Raw genomic sequence first — 18609 nt, forward strand, 5'->3', positions numbered from 1 at the left:
CATTCTGGTCAGCCAGGCTCAATTCCAGTTCTGTCTTTGCTCTGAAGCCTGTCCTGGCTACCGCATCTAAAAACGCTCTCTTTGGAAGATCTCTGAAGTGGTGTCCGCCTGTGGACAGTGTTCTTTGGCCTCTTTTATAGTTACCTGTGTCTGCATCTTCCTACTCTGTGAGGTAACAGGCTATCAGAGGGCAGTGTGCTTAGTGGCCCTTATTGGTCTGGAAGGCGCTGGGGCCATTGGTCACTAAGTCACTGAGGCTATTTGCTCTTTGCTCTTGGTGGCTGATTCCACTAAAGAGAAGTTAAATTGTATGGTAATGCTATGGCTCCTTCTTAAAAAGAGTTGTTTACAGAAGAAAGAGATCTGTCTAAAAGGAGGAGGATGTAGTGTAAACTTGGGATTTGTGTCACCTGGTAGATAATTAAAGGGAAATTGGTTTCTTAGGCTCCAGTGTTAGTCATAGGTCACAAGTCAGGAAGCACAAATATTAACGTCTAGAGTAGCTGCACATGACATTTGTATGCATAAGGCAATGTAAAATCATCTCCTATAGGAAGAGATGGCTCCAAGGAGTAAAGTAATTAATCTTAGTATATATATGTTCTCATTTGATTCCTGTTTTAATAAAGTCCTAATTTTGCCTCTGTTCTGCAAACTGCCTACTTCTCTAATGGTACAATTTCTAAAAGTATTTAAGTTTAATTTCCAGAAATGTAATATAGTAATCTTTCCTCTGATTGCAAACATAAATATGAAAAGAATGTTGAGTGTGAAAATTTACATTGAACAAAACATTTTCTATATATTATGTTGTACTTTTAAAATTTTAATCATTTTTGAGTGACATAAATTCAAAGCTGCAGTTGGAAAAGATATTTCAGGGTTTGGCTTCTCAGCAAATGTTATTTCAAACAGATAAGAATTACAAAGTGATTCTCGTTTTTAAAAAGAAAAAATTTTATGTTACTCTGAAAACTGTAAATACCAACTTCTCAGAACAGAAAAAGGCATGTAAGTTCTTTGACATCTCATAATTTTGTAGTTGATCAAGAGAAAAAAACACTCATTTATATACCTTTAAAGAATTGGGTGCCTTTTTTAAAAAGTCTGGTAATAACATAATTATTAAGAAGGAGGTAGAACTAATTAGCTTGGGTGTGTTTGATCTAATTGCTTGCCTTCTTCTGGTTTAAAGAAAAACACTGGATCTGGTATGCTTAAGAATTTTAACATCTGCTTTTCCCTCTGCTGAACCAGTAAGAAGTAAATGCAGCATTAAAATTCCTAGGTTGATTTTCTGCATTATTCACCTGGCAGAGAAATGAATTCAGTTCTTCTTTCAGCAAAATGAGAGGCATAACTCTTTCAGTGTGGGTAGAGTCATGCAGAAGGCAGTTTTCCAGTTTTATTGCCATGGTACTTAGGAGTCCCTGGTCTCTACAGCCTTAAGAGGAATTGAATGCCATGAAAATACTGCCCTGTCCTTGTAGCTGGAGACCTACATATTGTTTAATTCAGCACAATCTTAAAAAGCTGTCCCTGCTTCTTAACAGGGACTCTGAGGTTGGAACATCTTAATTTGTTTTGATTTAAAATTTGAGCTTGACATATTCCCTGATTACCTGAATGTATGCACAGTTTGAAACATGTACAAAATTAAGCAGAGGAGTATAATAACTGCTCATGTACCATCACCCAACTTCAAAAAATTAGGAAATTATGACCAGTGGTGATTTATGTAGATTCCTACCCACCAATCCCCCATGCCCAGCAACAACACACACCCTGTGCTATTTTGAAGCAAATTCTAAAAATCATCTGTAAGCATATACTGATACATAACATTTCAGTATGTATCTCTGAAAGATAAGGCTCTCTTTTTTAAACTATTATCATACCTAGGAAAAATTATCAAAACTTCCATAATATCAACATATAGTCAGGGTTCAAGTTTCCAATTGTTTTATAAATGTAGTGCGTGTGTCCTTTTTCCAGCTTGTTTTTTGGACTCAGTATGCAAATAAAGACCACATATTGCAATTGGTTGCTGTGTATTTTCATGCATTTTTTAACATAAAAGTTTTAATTATGAAAATTTCAAACTTACAGAAAAGTACAGAAAATCTGTATCAGGCATGCATTTAACAAATGTTAACTTTATATCATATTTGCTTCAGATATCTCTTTGCCCTTTTTTTATTTAAAAGAAATGTTAGATATGAAATCCCTTCCCCTTATCTTTTTCTTTTTTCCTATTCAGAGTTATCCAATATCCTGTAATTGGTGTATATCATTTCCACAGTATGTTTTTATGCCATAAACATATATATGTATCAATAAACATACTTTTTGTTTTAACAAAACAAAAATATGACATATCGTTTATGGATACATATAAATGTAGTGGAAAACAAAAAATGATATATTGTTTATGGATACATATGTACGTAGTGATAGTATAAAAGAGCCTGCCCTTCTTCCCTTTCTCCCCCACTCCATGTGTATGTGTGTGTATATGTCTATTTGCAACTTATTTTTTTCACTCATTTGTACATGTAGCACAAATAGTTAATTTTAAACTGCTGTGTGCTCTTCCATTATGTGAATAAACACCAGCATATTCATTACCTTACTAATGAGCAATTAGGATGTTTCCAATATTTTTGTATTACAAACGCTTCTCAGTAAACATCGTTTTATGCACATCTCCTTGTGCACATGAGTGAGAGCTTATGTAGATTATGAACACCTAGAAGTAGTAGGGATGTCTTTGGTTTCGCTGGGTATTACTGATTTCTCTCTAAAATTGTATAGTATAACTCTCAGCAGCAATGTACGAGAGGTCGAGCTTCTCCAGATTCTCCCCAACACCTAGCATTGTTAGGCTTTTCAATATTTGCCGATATCATGGGTATGGAATGGGTAACCCCTTTCTTTCAATTTGTACTTCCCTAATTACCAGTGAGATTTAGTTCCTTTTTAATATTTATTAGCTTTTTAGGTTTCTTCCTCTCTGAAGTGCCTGTTTATAAAGGTTTTTTTCTAACAGCAGATATTAGAACTTCAGAAGTCTCTAATCTTAATTATACAGACACGTTCATTCTTTTTGAATGGGCTCAATATATTTCGTACTTTGAGAAGTAGTTTTCCGAAAAATCATATTTATACTTATATGTAGACATTTAAGATTAGAAAAGGACATTTGTGAGAGCTGAGCCCTTTTAAGATGGAGAAAAATCAACTGTATGAACAGAAGCTACTAAAAATAATGTCCATTGTTCTATCCTACCGAGACTTTAACCATCTGCCTTATTTTTTCATTTGCTCACTTTTTTTCTACCTCCTATATTTTCCTCCAGAGTTCCTATACTTCTCTCAATAACTGATCAATGTTATTTTACACACACTCAACACATTCCAAAATCTATCAGCTTCACCTTCCTTCCTGGAAATTTCCCTTCCAGAATTCTCTGTCCTCTTACTCTAATATGCCCTTGTTGCTGTCCCAGCCAGCAGTGTAGCTGTCACCTGGGACATCTCTTCATATCTCTCCTGTGTTGGATCCTATTGTCCTCAATCCCAGTCTTTCTCTTTTATGGCATATTCCTTTATTTGTTGGAGCATATCTCTAAATCTTCCTAAGAAAAGGCCTAATAATGAAAGGATTTTTTTTCCAAATCAGTTGAAATGTCTTTTTCATTTCCTTTATTTATTTTTGCTACTTTTATACTTGGTTTTTATAATATATCTGGGCTTAGAATTCTATACCCAAATTATTTTCCTTCGGAATTCTGAAGGATTTGATTCTTCCACTTCTCAGCGTTGCTGTTAAAAAGTCTGATGCCATTCTGATTCCTAATTCTTTGTTTGTAACCTGTTTGTGCTTTAGGAAGCCTCTAGAATTATCACTTTATTCATTCTTGGATGAATTTTATAATATGCCTTAGTCTGATCTTTTGTTAAAATCATTTTTACTGGCTATTCATTAGACTCTTTCAATCAAGAAATATATTTTCCTTCGAATCTGTGACATTTTCTTCTTCAAAAAATTGCTTCTCTTCAGTTTTATCTTTACTGGAACTGTTTCCAATTATAAATTGGACCTCTTGGAGCCTCTGATTTTTCTGGGGTTTTTTTTCTGTTTATTTCCATTTCTTCATGTTTTTGTTCTACTTCCTGGGAGATGTTCTCATCCTTAACCTCCTACTTTTCCATTGATTTTTTTAAAAAATTCAGCCAGCATATTTTTAATTTCTAAGAGATTTTTCCTTGTTCTCTTATAGTTCCTATTTTATGGAATCTTGTTTGGTGGCCGAAATATCTTAAAAAAATTTTTTGAAGATGTTAATTATGGTTTTTGGATGTTTTCTTCAGCTTCTTGTGTTCCTGAGTTGTGTTCCATTTTCAAGTTAGGTTTGTTTTCAGCTCTCCTTTTCATATTCCATAGTGTACCTACTATTGTGGATTGGTGTGAGGTTTGAATTGAATGCTTGACTCAAGGTCAAATAATGTTAGTGGCTTAAAGAGAGAAGCCCTATTATGCAGTTCTATCTTGACTGCATTTTCAGCTTCATTCCTACTGAGAAGACAAGGATTAGAATAAATGAAATTGTAAGGTACTTTCTAAACATAAGAATTCCAAATTGGTGATTCCCACAACTCTAATTACAGTAGGTAGAATTTTTGAATAAGGTATTCACTAATTCATTCATTCATTTGACATTATATGTTGACACCTACTGTTGTTAGGAACTGAAATTTACTCAGATATTGTTGGACTAGATGTACATCTTTTAGTTCCTATTGCTTAAAAAATGTTACTTTTTAGTTTTAAGTAAACTCAGAAGACTAAAGAATAGGAATCCAAATTCTAAAAGAACATTATCAATTCACTGCTCTGGACAAATGGACTCAGGGTATAAAATGAGACCTTTTCTGAATTATATTTCACTGAGGAGATGTTAGATTTTCCAGGCAAGAGCAAAGACTGTACCTGAATCTGTATCATTTATTTTTTTTTGCGGTACGCGGGCCTCTCACTGTTGTGGCCTCTCCCGTTGCGGAGCACAGGCTTAGGACACGCAGGCCCAGCGGCCATGGCTCACGGGCCCAGCCGCTCCGCGGCATGTGGGATCTTCCCGGACCGGGGCACAAACCCGTGTCCCCTGCATCGGCAGGTGGACTCCCAACCACTGTGCCACCAGGGAAGCCCTATGTTTTGGTTTTTTTGGCCATGAGGCATGTGGAATCTTCGCTCACCCAACCAGGGATCAAACCCACACCCCCTGCATTGGAAAGCAAGGTCTTAACCACTGGACTGCCCGGGAAGTCCCCACGGTATCGTTATTACACCTTAAAAAATTTAACAGTTTTTACTTAAAATCATACTCTCAGTACTTGAATTTCTCTGATTGTCTCAATTTTTTTTCCCTTGGTTTGTTTGAATTGGGATCCAAATAATTTCATGTATTGCATTTGGTTTGTATATCTCACGAGTCTTTTAATCTAAAGTTCCCTTGCCTTTAAAAAAAATCTTACAACTTGTTGAAAAGACTGGGTTGCTTATTTGGTGAAAAGACATTTTTTTTTCTGAAAAAAATATATTTCCTGAAAAATTTTCTACATTCTGGATTTTGCTGATTGCATCCCTGTGGTGTCACTTAATGGAGTCTTCTGTCTCTATATTTCCTGTAAACTGGTAGTTGGGAATAGATATTTGATATTTGACTAGATGCAGGCTTTATTTTTTGACATGAAAAAATCTTCATAGATGGAGTTGTCTGTTTCCTATGTTGTAGATGTTGTATATTTCCTCTTGCATCCCATCAGGAGGCTTGAGGTGTCTGTTTCTCTCTTTGCGATAGTAAGATTGACCCGTGGGTTCGGATGTTGTCCATCCATTATAAAGTTCCCCATCAGCTCTTCTCCTAATGCTTTTAGCAGTCATTGATGATGATTGCCCGAGTCTGCTATAGATGTTATATACAGGGTCAAGAGTCTCTGAATTTGGAAAACCTCACCTATTTCCAGCTTCCCACCCCTGATTTATTCTGGCATCTTGGTCATTTATTGTCTCTTTCTTTCTTAGTCTATAATAGATTTATTATTCTCTAGTGTACTATCCCCCAAAGTATATTACATAGAACACAACACTGAAAAGTACACTGTGAGAAAAAGCTCCCCGAGTTTGGGACCTGCCACATACAGTTTTTCCCTTTCAGAGATTAATAATACAGGTGAGCCTATTAAAGTTCTGAGGAATTTGTCAATAAAGAAACTTGATTAACCCAGAGTTTCATCAACTTACTTGACCACTGTATTCTTTTATCATTAATGCCTATTAGTATCCTGATTAGAGAAACACACTTTGAAGTGCATCTCAGAGAAGAGGGGAAGGTGGAGGCACTTGCCCCGTTCTCCCGTGGGACTTGCTGATGTTAAGGTCATGACTCAGTAACACAGGCACCCTTCTGGGTGAGAGAGTGTGAGAGCCAATCAAAGTTCACACAGAGACAATTGACGTATCATAATGCATCTTGTGTTAACATAATTGTAACTTCATTGTATTGATTGCTTCAATTGCTGTGTTTCTTATCAGTGTTACCTACATAACCAACATAGATTATTCCAAATATGTTAATTACTGGTAAGAAAATAAAGTCCAACTCTAACAGTCACAACTTTAAAAAATTATGAGTTTGCTTTCTTACATTACACATTTACACGTATACAACCCCAGAGTACCCTTCGGTTATTTTATTTCAGGTGCAGGATTGGTACGTGAGGAGTAATGTAGGGAATCCTAACACTCATTGAGATCATTGGCTTCAGATATCCAGATTGGTTTTTATGCCAGATGCTCACATGCTGTTTGTGGCTCACTATGGGAAATGCAGTTGAGCAAAAGCAGTGAGGGAGAAAAATTTTCCTTAGCTCTGAGGACACGTTGAGTTTTGTACATTAAGTGTTTTCCATTAGAAGGAAAATGCTGTGCATTAATGCTCCTGAGAAAAAAATAGTGATTGCCAGTAATGCCATCAGGAAACAATTTTGTAAATGTTTCACAGTATAAGCATGAATCGATCATTAAATGGGTGAATACAACTTATTTTGCAGACTTGGAATATGAATGACAATTTGTTTGAGGTGGTGTTATTCTAGGAAAGTGTGAATTTTGATTATAGGAACTTGCACGAGGGATACAGTAGTAAAGAGTATGAGTCGGAACACTTCATTAAAATAACCAAGAACAGAGCCAGGACCCAGAGACATGAAGCTCTGTTTTGTGAGTCTTCTTGGGGAGAATGGATTGGGATAAGACACGGAGAGGGCTGACATGCATCATCAATGATCCGAACATTGACTTAACGTGTTTTTGTAGCACTGGGCTGCTGGCTGTCTGGCCATTGGGTAATGTGGAGTTAAATTCAGACCTGGACAGTTAATGTTTATGATGGAAGTTATCCTGGTGCTTTGAAATTGAAACAAAGCTTTTCTTTAAAAATTATTAGGATTTAAAATGCTTTTCTGTTCAGAAAATCCAGAAAAAGGCAAAGACTACATGAATTAAATGTTTTAAAACAATAGGCAACCGCTTTCTTTATGACAAACTACTGTTAGGTTTGCTGTTCATAGAAGGGAAGATCAAGTGTAGATTTTGACCGTGGACCTTATCTTCCACTCATTAGGTAGCTTTCCAAATCCTGTGCTCTGAGGGCTGTGTGGGCTCAACTCAAATACGTGTTGTAGGGAAGACTGAAAGTAGAAGGGTGGGGCATATATCCGGAAATTACCCTTAAAACATTATTTTAAATGCAACTTAAGGTAATACATTTGTATTCCTTGAGCAGAAAGCAGTTGAAAAATGCATTCACTTGTTGCACTTCTAGAATAGTATTTGGTGCATTACTGAGCCAAAACACAGGTGTAAACATTCTTCTACAGTATAAGAAGTTTAAGAGGCCTGAATGATGATTTCAGTTCAATCCTTCATGAACTGAAGCCCAGAGAGCGGAAGTGACCCGCCCAAGGTTACATTGACCTTGTGGTTTAAAAGATTTCATTCACTTCTCAGCTTGGGAGGCACTTCATTCATTTTCAGTGTGACACGTGGTTGCATTTTACACCTTGACTTTACAGTCTGGTCTTGCAAATAACCAATTATCCAGTTGACTCAAAAGAATAATAATGATGGTGAGCTGATGCAGGGAAGGCCAATTTTTCTTCCCGCTGGTGTCAGCTTTTCAGGTGCCAATCACTATGGTTGTATGTCATCCAGATCCCACATTCTCTTCCTTCATAGTTTGAAATTCCAATAGCAGGTGAGCAAAGTGTGAAAATGATAAATGCAAATGTCAACAAATGCATTTTTAGCCCTTCAAGGCTACAATGAAGGGCTAAAAATAGGGGGATTTGGGGAACTGTCTCTGGGTATCAGCACATCATACAGCCCATGGCCTGGGTGTTTTCTGCCCCCCGCCCATAAGACAAAGGGGATAGGACCAGCCAAAATGTGTATACTTATCATTTTTAGAAACTTCATGAGAAGACTGACTTAGACCCTACAGTGAGACTGAGGAAATTTCTTGTGAAGGAATAAGTTTTAGGCTGTGAAGAAAAGTTCAGCTAAATAGGAAAAAAAAAACGTGCATCAAGATTCTACTTCTCCACTTGGTTTAGCTAGGCTTTGATGTGTTTTAGCCTATTTGTCCTTATTTTAAGGTTAATAATGCTCACTCTGTTGAGTTTCCAGAGGTATGGGAAGGATCAAATTATTTCTTTTATGTCAACTAAGAGGGACAGTTGTGTTGAGACAGTAGATTAAAAGGTTCTTTGTAGTTTGAAGTTTTGTTTCATCATAAGAGCATTTGGTTTTTTATCTGACCAAATTATGATTGTGTTAATATTTCTTTGCTTATTAAAAAATGAGGTATTCTGTTTTTTTTTAATTTCTGAATTTTATTTTATTTATTTTTTTATACAGCAGGTTCTTATTAGTTATCCATTTTATATGTATTAGTGTATACATGTCAATCCCAATCGCCCAATTCATCACACACACCCCAACCCCCCACCACTTTCCCCCCTTGGTGTCCATATGTTTGTTCTCTACATCTGTGTCTCAATTTCTGCCCTGCAAACCGGTTCATTTGTACCATTTTTCTAGGATCCACATATATGCGTTAATATACGATATTTGTTTTTCTCTTTCTGACTTCACTCTGTATGACAGTCTCTAGATCCATCCACGTCTCAACAAACGACCCAATTTTGTTCCTTTTTATGGCTGAGTAATATTCCATTGTATGTATGTACCATATCTTCTTTATCCATTCGTCTGTCGATGGGCATTTAGTTGCTTCCATGACATTGCTATTGTAAATAATGCTGCAATAACCCCAACAAACATTGGGGTGCATGTGTGTCTTTTTGAATTATGGTTTTCTCTGGATATATACCCAGTAGTGGGATTGCTGGGTCATACGGTAATTCTATTTTTAGGTTTTTAAGGAACCTCCATACTGTTCTCCATAGTGGCTGTATCAATTTACATTCCTACCAACAGTACAAGAGGGTTCTTTTCTCCACAAAAAAAGAGGTATTCTATTTTTATTTCCAGTAATTTACAGGCATTTTGATCACAAATAAAATTGGATGATTAATTCTACTCCCCAAGAATTCTGCTTTCTGAATCAACGAGGGTTTATTTTAACAAATGTTTTTTCAGTTTAGGGTTCTATATGACGATCATACTCTCTAGGGTAGAGCGTGTGGAAGAAGGTGGCTGACCTTGAGAAATATACAGTTGCTGAGCTGGAGTCCTTTCAGGGTTGAAATGGAGTAATAAAATCAGAAATCACAGAACGGTTTCTAATTTCAAAGACAGACTGTCTGACCTTGCCTAAGTAGTTCAGGTAGAAACCAAGAAGGAACGTGGAGAAAGAAATTGAGTTCCCCTCCAGGTGACACACAAGCTCAACATTAATACATATGGGATTACAACGTGGGCCATTGATTCACTTTAGGGTCCAGGAGATGTTTTTGTCCTGTATTTTTATTATTTGAAAAAATTCTGATTAAATCTCTCTCTCTGCCTGCCTTATACTCACACACAAATGAAAAACCTCCCCCCATGTTTACTCTTGGTTCTCTATCTTCCTGAACTGGAGCCTACAATTTAAGATAAAAGAATTCTTTCTGAAATGTATTTGGTTCTTGGGCTCTTTTTGAACAAGTCTTTTCTTGAAACCATGAAGGGGACTTCCCAGATGCCTAGAATCACCAGTATTTTGGATTCTTTGCTACATGTTTCATACCCCAGAGGAAGGAAACTTACATGGATTAAGGACTTCCGTTCTGCCCGGCTTTGTCACATTTGTCAGCAATCGCGTCCCAACTGCCTCTTTCAATGGATGATTGTTCATTCTCCCTGTAGTGCTTCTTGCACCCTGGCTGGACCTTCTGTGGGCTAGTAGGCAGCGCTGTGGTTGGTGGTTGAGGTGAACTGTTCTCCAGTCTGTCAGCCTCTGCTAGATGGAAGTTCTGAGGCATGTTTTTGTTTTTTAGGTTGCATAATATTAAACATCAGTAGTTTAACTGGGAATGTTTATTTTTTAGAGGTGAAATGGTTTTATTTCAATGGCTAGGAAAAGGAGTTAAAAGTGTGAAAATGTGTGATGACCACAGACAGGCGAAGGACAGAGAACATTCTAGGTTGATCTGTATTGCCCAGATAGTGAAATCATTGCCTGGGTTTTTTTGTGTGTTTACCTGATTGAATGAGGGAGGTTCCTAATTTTATAGTAATTACTGTGTCGGTTCGGTTTGGAGGAGCTCAGAATGTCTTTTTTCTTTCTTTTTTTGGTAAGTGTTCAAAATTTGGTACTTAGGGAGGTTAAGCATCACACATCCAGGGTGTCTTAATTCTGCAAAGATGGTCAAGTCATTTCCAGCACAACAAGAAATGGGGACCATGAGAATCTTGAGCAGATGAGCAAGTGGGAATGATCCTCTGAGTTCAAATCTGGATTACTTCCTAGATGCACGATGGGCGAGAATTTAGCCTGAGCCTCAGTTTCCCAATCTGTAAATTGTGCGTTACAACATTTTGAGGCTTAAGGAGATGATGACTGTAAAAGGCCTGGAACAGCTGCTGTGCCCAGAGAAGGCACCGTACACATGGATTTAGAGGCATTTTCAGTAGTCATGTTTTCAGTAGTGAGTGAGAGCCCAATATTTGAGGTACGGGATTAGGATCAACAGAATCAAGTCACCCCAATGTAAATGGATTTTTTTCTTTGTGCCCCATTGATACCTAGAGTTAGGGATGGCCTAAACCTTTGAGCAGAGCTGTGGAGTGCAGCCTCACCTCCTTTCCCCAACCCCTCCCTTCCCCTCCCCTCCTTTCCCTTCCCCCTTCCCTCTCCTCCCCTCCCTTCCATGTTCTCCCCTCCCTTCTCCTCCCCACCTCTCCCCTCCCCTCCCCCCAGGGTCCTCCTGGGCTGGCTTTGGAGGCACAGGTCAGCTCCTCCAGGTGACCCATGTCTACTTCCTGCGGCCCTGGCTGCCCCTCTCCCGCTGGCTCTGCCTCCTACTGGAAGAAGTGATGAAAGGGGGTGTAGCAAAGGAAGCCGCATCCCTGAAGGTGGAGCCCTGTGAGGACATTTTGCTCTTCATTCTAGCCAGGCCTTGCTTCCTGTCTTCGCTAGTAACCAAAGATCCTTGTCAGGAGCGTAAAAATTACAAGCATTTTTGTCATCAGAGTGCTAGCAGTTATGTGTATCCATCTAAATAATAGAGCCTTTGAATAAAATGTGGCAAGGATTAGAATGACCTCTTGTTAATGACTGAAAAAAGAACAGGTGGGCCTCAGGGCTCTGCATCTTCCCCACCTGGGTTTCCATGTAGACTGCTTTTTGCTCCAACTGAAGCTGGTTATTTGTAATTTTCCCACATAGCTAAGCTTCCGGGAGGATGGTCAGTGGAGCAATGCAGAGAATATGGTTTGCAGCAACAACCTTGCTTTTTTTTCAAATCAAAATCCCCCTTTGCCTTTCCTTTAAACCATGTATTAGAGGGTTTTATCAGAAAAGGGGAAATGGGCTGTGCCCTGCTGTTGCTAGGTAACCAGAAAAATAACAAACCCAGTCAGTTGTTACCAGAATGATTTCCCCCAGGAACCTGGTTCCTTTTGCTAAGTGATTTGTGTGTTGTTAACAGATTTGCATAATGGTGAGGCTGGAGGGTCTCCATCCTTCATCTCCTTTCTCCCCTTCCCTCTCCCCATATCAGGAAAGTCCCAGGTACCTTATTTGAGTCTTCCAGATCAGTTCTTGACTTTGAGTTACTCTGAGGGAAGATGCGGTGCAGATGCAAATATGGCTTATTGCACACAGCTGGAGTAGGTAACTACTTCTAAGACGTTGAACCCATTTTAAAAAATAACTGGGCACCCCCTTCTCAGCAGGTGCAGTGTTTGAATAGCCCACAGATGGTAACAAGTTTTTGTTTGACGGTTTTGCTGGGAGTATTTTGTAAAGGTTATTTTTAGCCACAGGAGATGTTTGTACACCCAACCAACCATTTTAGTGATTTTGATTAAATCATTAGATATCCATTTCATTCCTTTCTCACTGGACTCGTCATTCTCTCCGTGGCTAGCTCTATGGCCACAGCATTTCCCAATCTTCGAGGGCTCTGACTCTGACTCCTAGTTTCACCTGACTTGCAGGTCTCAAGCTGACTCTCCTGTGACCTGTGCTGTCTGTTTGTTGCAGATTTGGACCTCTCTCAGACTGCATGCCCGCCCCCCCAGGACTCAAATCCTCATGGCCCTCAGCTGCAGACGTTCATAGCGGAAGCAAAGCTAAATCTACAGAGAGTAACCAGACAAGACGGCGAAACTGGAGATGGAGCAGAAGAAACTATTGTTTACCTCTAATTGTGTTGTTATTTTTCCAAATGAAACAAAATACAGGCATTTGGGGGAGAATTTTTTTTTCCTTTCCTGATGTGTGTGTGACTGTGTCCAAATTGCTTTAGGAGTAATGTTTAATATTTCGTGCAAGTTTATTTTGGGGGCATGAGTCTAATAATTAAATTATTGAAAACAACTCTGTTTGTATCATCATTAACTTATCACACCTAATTCCAGACTCCTGGAGGAGAAATTAACTTAGATAAGCAGAAATATGTTCAAAGTCGTTATGACCCTAGAGTAAAATTCCATATTGTATTTTCTACGGGATCATTTGCTTTTTGAAATGCCTTTTAAGATCTAGGTGAAGCACTGTGGATGGAAAGAGTGATGTAATTGGCAAATTTTCACAATCACAACAGCTGATCAGGAGGCGTGACCTCAGGGCCCTCAAAGGCCAGGAGGATGTGGAAAAGAGCTTTTCTTAGCTAGTCTTTGGGACATCAAAGGGGTCACCCCTGGTGGTGAGCTGTCACAGTCACCAAGCGACAGAGGTACCCTATTTGGACCCCTGTCCTAACTGGGTGGCCGCTCTGCTGTGGACACAATCTGGACTCTTGGGACCTGGGGCAGAGACTGTTCAGATGCACCTTCGTGGTCCTAATGCTTGTGGGCTTTGAAGTCATAGTTCAGCAGCATCTTTCAACACAGCCCAGAGGCACGGCCCCAGCAAGTCGGTTCGAGGTAAAGTTTAGTAGCAACACTTTGCTACCGAAGTAAGACTTTATTAGCCCTTGCTTCTCTCAGCTGGCCCTGCCTCCTTTTGGTCCCGGGAGCACCAAAGACCACCACTCACTGGAGGGATCGCTGCCCAGCAGTTACTGAAGGACAAAAACTGCTCTCTCGGTGAAGCTTGCTGCCTGAATGTGCTTTTCCACAAAGGAAAACTGGCACATCTTGCTTTCAGGGTACTATGGGTCTCTGTGTGAGAAAATAAACCAGGAAATGTTTTCAGTTTGTTCTTCAGAAGTATTTGTGTATGTTTTGGTCAGTGTCAATAAATATCTATTCCCTTGCTAGTTTACTTTGAAATTTTAAAACTGTTTAGAACCATAGTAAAATACACATTTCACACTCAAACACAATCTCCCTTTATTAAAAATGAAAATAAAGGAGGAATACTAAATTCACCCAGGCTTGCAACACTTACCAGGAGGGAGCTGTGATAGGAAGAGAAAAAAATTCACCCTGGTTCCGTTATGTTTTTTTCCCACTTAAGTTACCAGTGGAATAAGTAACCTATATTTTCACTTGGGCAAGTCTAATCTGAGTTTTTAAAAAAAAAACTTTTGGGGGACACTCTTTTTTCTGACTCTTGTCTCTTCTGGCCATTTTGGTCACAATCGTATTAACAGATTCAGAGACAAATTTTCACAGAATGGATGATAGCTTGTTAAAATTTTAATCAGTTTCTCCATCTCCAAGATGAACTCCTAAATTATAAGGTGCATCTTCTATTCCTAAAGATATCTAGAGAGAAAGATCTGTCTTCCCTCTCTCTCCAATAATGTCTATTCCAGAATTCTCTATCCTTCAAATAAAAAGCATATAGATATTTCAGTATAAATCCTTGCTCTGATCACTATAAATATCTTTCCGTTTTTCCTGACATAGGCTATGGAAATAACCATACGTGAAAATAGGTCAAGATGTTCAAAATCCCCATGGAGTTCTTTAAAAATACATGTGCTCGGTTGATTTTCAAGCCCTGCAAACTCTGGGGCTCTGTGTAGCCACCCAGGGGAAGCTTCAGCATTATTTGATAAATCTCTATTCATAGATTCCTCTTGGTAATTTTTTAATTTAATATTATGACTTCTTAACTGAATCTAAGTCTCAACACTTTCTGGATAAGTTCTTCCTTTTCACTTTGTCCTCGCTATGTAATGAGCTCAGATCTCGTGGAATTCACCCTGTGGCTCTAACAGAAATTCACTCATCTGAGGAGAAAACCACCCTGTTTCTCAGCATCATAAATAAGTTTCCTACCGATTGAAGATCTTAAGGAAACCTTCATCCCTTTAGAGATTTGTTGCAGAAAGGAAAACAACATTTTTGCCCTGTTCCTTCCAGGTTTCATAAATTCATGTGCATCTCATTTGTAGTCCAAGCTTCTCTGCACTTCATCAGGGCTGCATAATTGCTGGAGTCCTTCCTGCGACACTTCCAGCCCACTCGCAAATGGAGCCCTGCTCATTCAGAAAAGGGGAAAGATAATCGCTGCAGAGGTGGTGGTGGTGGTGATGTTGTGTGTAAGGGCTATATAAAATGAAGAAGGTGAGCAAGCTGAAATCGTGGGATTAGCGAAAAGCGAAAAGGAGTATGTTTTCCTTCTTATGACCTAGGACACACCATTCAAACTCAGGATCAAACTGAGGTTTTTAAGGTTCAGCCATCGCTGTCTTCCTCAATGAGAGAGGCATAGCAGTGGAGTATTCTGGAGCCAGACCTTCCACTTCCTGGCTGTGTCCTTGGCCTGTCACTTACCTCTCTAGGTCTTAGGTTCCTCATCTGTAAAGCAGGGATGATTACCTTACAGAACTGTGAGAATTAAATGATTATGCAATGTGTTTAGAACAGTACCTGGGGCATAGCAATCACTCAACATATGCTAGCTATTATCATACCATAAGCTTTTTTTAATAATTGGTCAGCCTGGTCCCAGTCCTTAGGCAGATTGCACCTGCACAGCCAGAAACAGTGAATAGAGGGGTCAGGTGCCTGGAGATGGCTAGCTATAGGAGTGGACTAAGGCTTCATAAGGTTAGCTTTCAACTCATTTGCATCTCTAAACCTCCATTCAACTCATTCAATAAACATTTATTGACCCTCTGCTAAAGGCCAAACAATCTGTTAGGAAGCCTGTAAAGATGAATATGCCTGCAAATTGTTGGAAAAGACAAACACATGAACAGATAACTGAGAAATACAGATCACCATGGGAGCTCAGAGAAAGGGCATGTTGGGGCCAGTAATATGTGGAATGAAGGGAGTTGTCCTAAAGTAGAAGATGCCTGAGGCTTGAAATAGAGTCAGAGGGTGTGGAAGAGACTTTCCGAGTAAGGAGAGAAACCCAAGCAAAAGTCCAGAGACACAAAAGAAACGACCACTGGAGTACACATTTGGAGGTACTGCAGAATGTGTCTCTCCCCTCTGGATCAAGGTGTCCAGGGAGAAAATCCATCTATCTTGGACTCTTCCAAGCACTCTGGTACAAGTGGTGGAAAACATGGAAGTGTCTCTCTCAACTTGGTAACTGATCAGGTTCCATAGAGAGCTGTCTTATGGAGGACTGCTGAAACCCTGGGGAAGCATTAGTCAAATCCATTTCACCTGCCTTCACTAATCAAGGTCATCTACAAAAGACTTGCCTGTCCTCCAGGTGGCACAGAGCATAAACAAGATGTTTGCCCCAGTTGTTCTCCGGGAATTGGAGTCAGCTGTGTCTAGTTGGAGCTGCCTGGTTAAGACTGGATAGGACCAGGACCCTCCAACTGGGCATGCGTGAGTGTCCGCTCCGTGACCTTTTGACGTCAGGGGGCTGAAAACTCCACCCTCAGAGCGTGCCAAGCGTCTCCGTTTTAGAACGTGCAGAGCCCTGGAGCTTAGTTACACCTGAGCAGAGCCATGATTACTGCAGATTTTTCCAATCCTTTCCCCACGCTCCCCACGCCTTTGCCAGCCCTGCCTCTTTGTTATCCCATAAATAGCCCAACCCCCTAAGCCCTTTGCTTTTCTGGGAGGTGGATTTGAGATGCGCTCTTTCGTGCTTCTCCCTTGGTGGCCTTGCGAATAAGCCCTCTCTTTGCTGCAAACCTTGGCGTCTCAGCATTTTGGCTTGCTGAGCGCTGGGCAGAATGATGACACTATGTCCCCTCACCCTTTCACATCCACCTCCACCATAAAGCAACTGGGTTGTGGTCAAATGGCCAGTTGGGTATCTACCTACTGATCCTAAGCCACAAGAAACCAAAAGTAAAGGGGTTCCTGGGGGCTACCTGAAGATGCTTATTGGAAGAGAGGAAGCAGAGTTTTAAGTGGAGGAATAAAGTGGTGATGGGGAGGGAAGAAGTCTCACTTTGCTCTTCTGCTTTATTTTCTTATCTCTGTTTCAGTAAAGTTTTCTTCCTAAGGTTTTATCTTTTCTTTCCTTTGGAACATATTCCTCTTTTCTCCTTTTACCTGACTCTGTGGGGTTTCTGTATATTAGATGAGACAGCCACCTCTCCAGATCTTGCAGGATTGCTCTTGTTGTAGGAGATGAACCTTATTGTTCAAACCTGCCCTAGCTTTTGGTTATCTCCCTAACCTTCATGATCGCCCAAGCAGCCTATTTTATTTTTCGTGGCTCCCAGTATTTGAGGTGTGCCAAGACCTATCTGTCCTAAAGGTGGGCGGGGGGACCTCAGTCAGCACCTAGATTTAGGCTGTTTACAAAGCCAGACCCTCAGGCAGCAGCTTTAAAATATATAAATACAGTAAAATACATACAGTGCTATGGGAACGCAAGCAAAAGCCCTGCTGCTGGCCAAGAGAGCCGGGCGATCTGGAGGTGTCCTCTGGATGACAGTTGCAAAAACTAGGGTGCCAGAAGAGTGTATCAACTCCTTTCTGGGGGATACCGGTGAGCTGGAGCCAGGCAGAGGGAGGGTGCAAAGATGGTGGCATCCCTGCCTCTGTTCCCCTGGGCTGCATCTGCAAAAGCCTGGGGCACCCCCGTGGGAGAAGCTAGTGCAGGGAGAGGGGAGTCGGCTTTAGGGAGGTGCCAGCCGGAGGGGAGGCGGCACCTGCAGAGGGTAAAACAACTGGACTCCACTGGCTTTAGGGAGTGCCAGCGTCTCCATCCCCATTCCGGAAAAGTACGGGGCTCCGCCCTGTAGGCTGAGGCTTTAAGATCAGCACATGAATCTTTTTCACATAAAGTCTGTGCGCTTCTCAAAGGGCTGCTTCCGCACCGGGCCCTGGAGAGAGTGAGGCTGAAGCCCTTTAAAAGCTGGTCCTCAGGTCCCTACAGCCCTTTGGGTCTTGGGGTTGTGAGCCCCACTGGTTTTCAAGCCAGGTGTCTGGGGGACTTGTCAAGTGCTGCTATCAAAAATTGGCGTGCCTGATGTGAGGGATGAACCCTTCGTTCCTTGGGGAGAAGCCTGTGAGTTCCATCCAGATGGTGGGTTGCCGTGCTGGGGATTTAGGGTGAGACCACATCTCAGCCTCTCCGACTCGCCTCCGTGTGAGCCTTTTCTTGTTTTCTGACGTGGTGGAGCTGTTTTGCTAGTCTAGGTCTTTTTCAGAGAAAATTGTTCCATATGCTCCTATAGATTCGGTGTGTCCAGGGGAGGAGGTGACTACATAGGATCTTCCTATATCACTATCTTGACCACCGCCTGCCTTTTTTTTTATCAGCTTTACCCCCCACCCCATCTTCATCTACCACTTAAGGCTCTGTGGAAAAGAAAAAGGAGTAGAGAGGACACATGGAAGAAAGAGTCCACAGTGATCCTGTGATTACCACCAAGAGTCCACCATGTTCTTTCCCGACAGCCTGTCAGGCACAGAGCTCCCTCTACTAAGCGTGACAGAGGCAGTGAAAAGGTATGGAAAAACCAGACTTGGGCTTTGCTTACTGAAATTCCCTA

The 18609-nt window shown here is 40.5% G+C and overlaps 1 protein-coding gene across 9 annotated transcripts in view; it reads left to right on the forward strand.

Annotated features, from left to right (window-relative positions):
- ARHGEF28 (Rho guanine nucleotide exchange factor 28) overlaps positions 1-13937 on the forward strand; it is a 309928-nt gene extending 295991 nt beyond the window's left edge. For all 9 annotated transcript variants that reach the window (XM_022595023.2, XM_089908998.1, XM_089908999.1 and 6 more), the window contains one exon: positions 12777-13937. In XM_022595023.2, coding sequence (XP_022450731.2) covers positions 12777-12940 — 164 coding nt within the window. In that variant the 3' untranslated portion in view covers positions 12941-13937. The remainder of the gene's footprint in view (positions 1-12776) is intronic.
- The last annotated feature ends 4672 nt before the right edge of the window (positions 13938-18609 follow it).

This window comes from Delphinapterus leucas, chromosome 3 (assembly GCF_059928025.1).
Source record: "Delphinapterus leucas isolate spDelLeu-1000000601 "Yukka" chromosome 3, BTC_Dleu_Yukka2, whole genome shotgun sequence".
Taxonomy (NCBI): domain Eukaryota; kingdom Metazoa; phylum Chordata; class Mammalia; order Artiodactyla; family Monodontidae; genus Delphinapterus; species Delphinapterus leucas.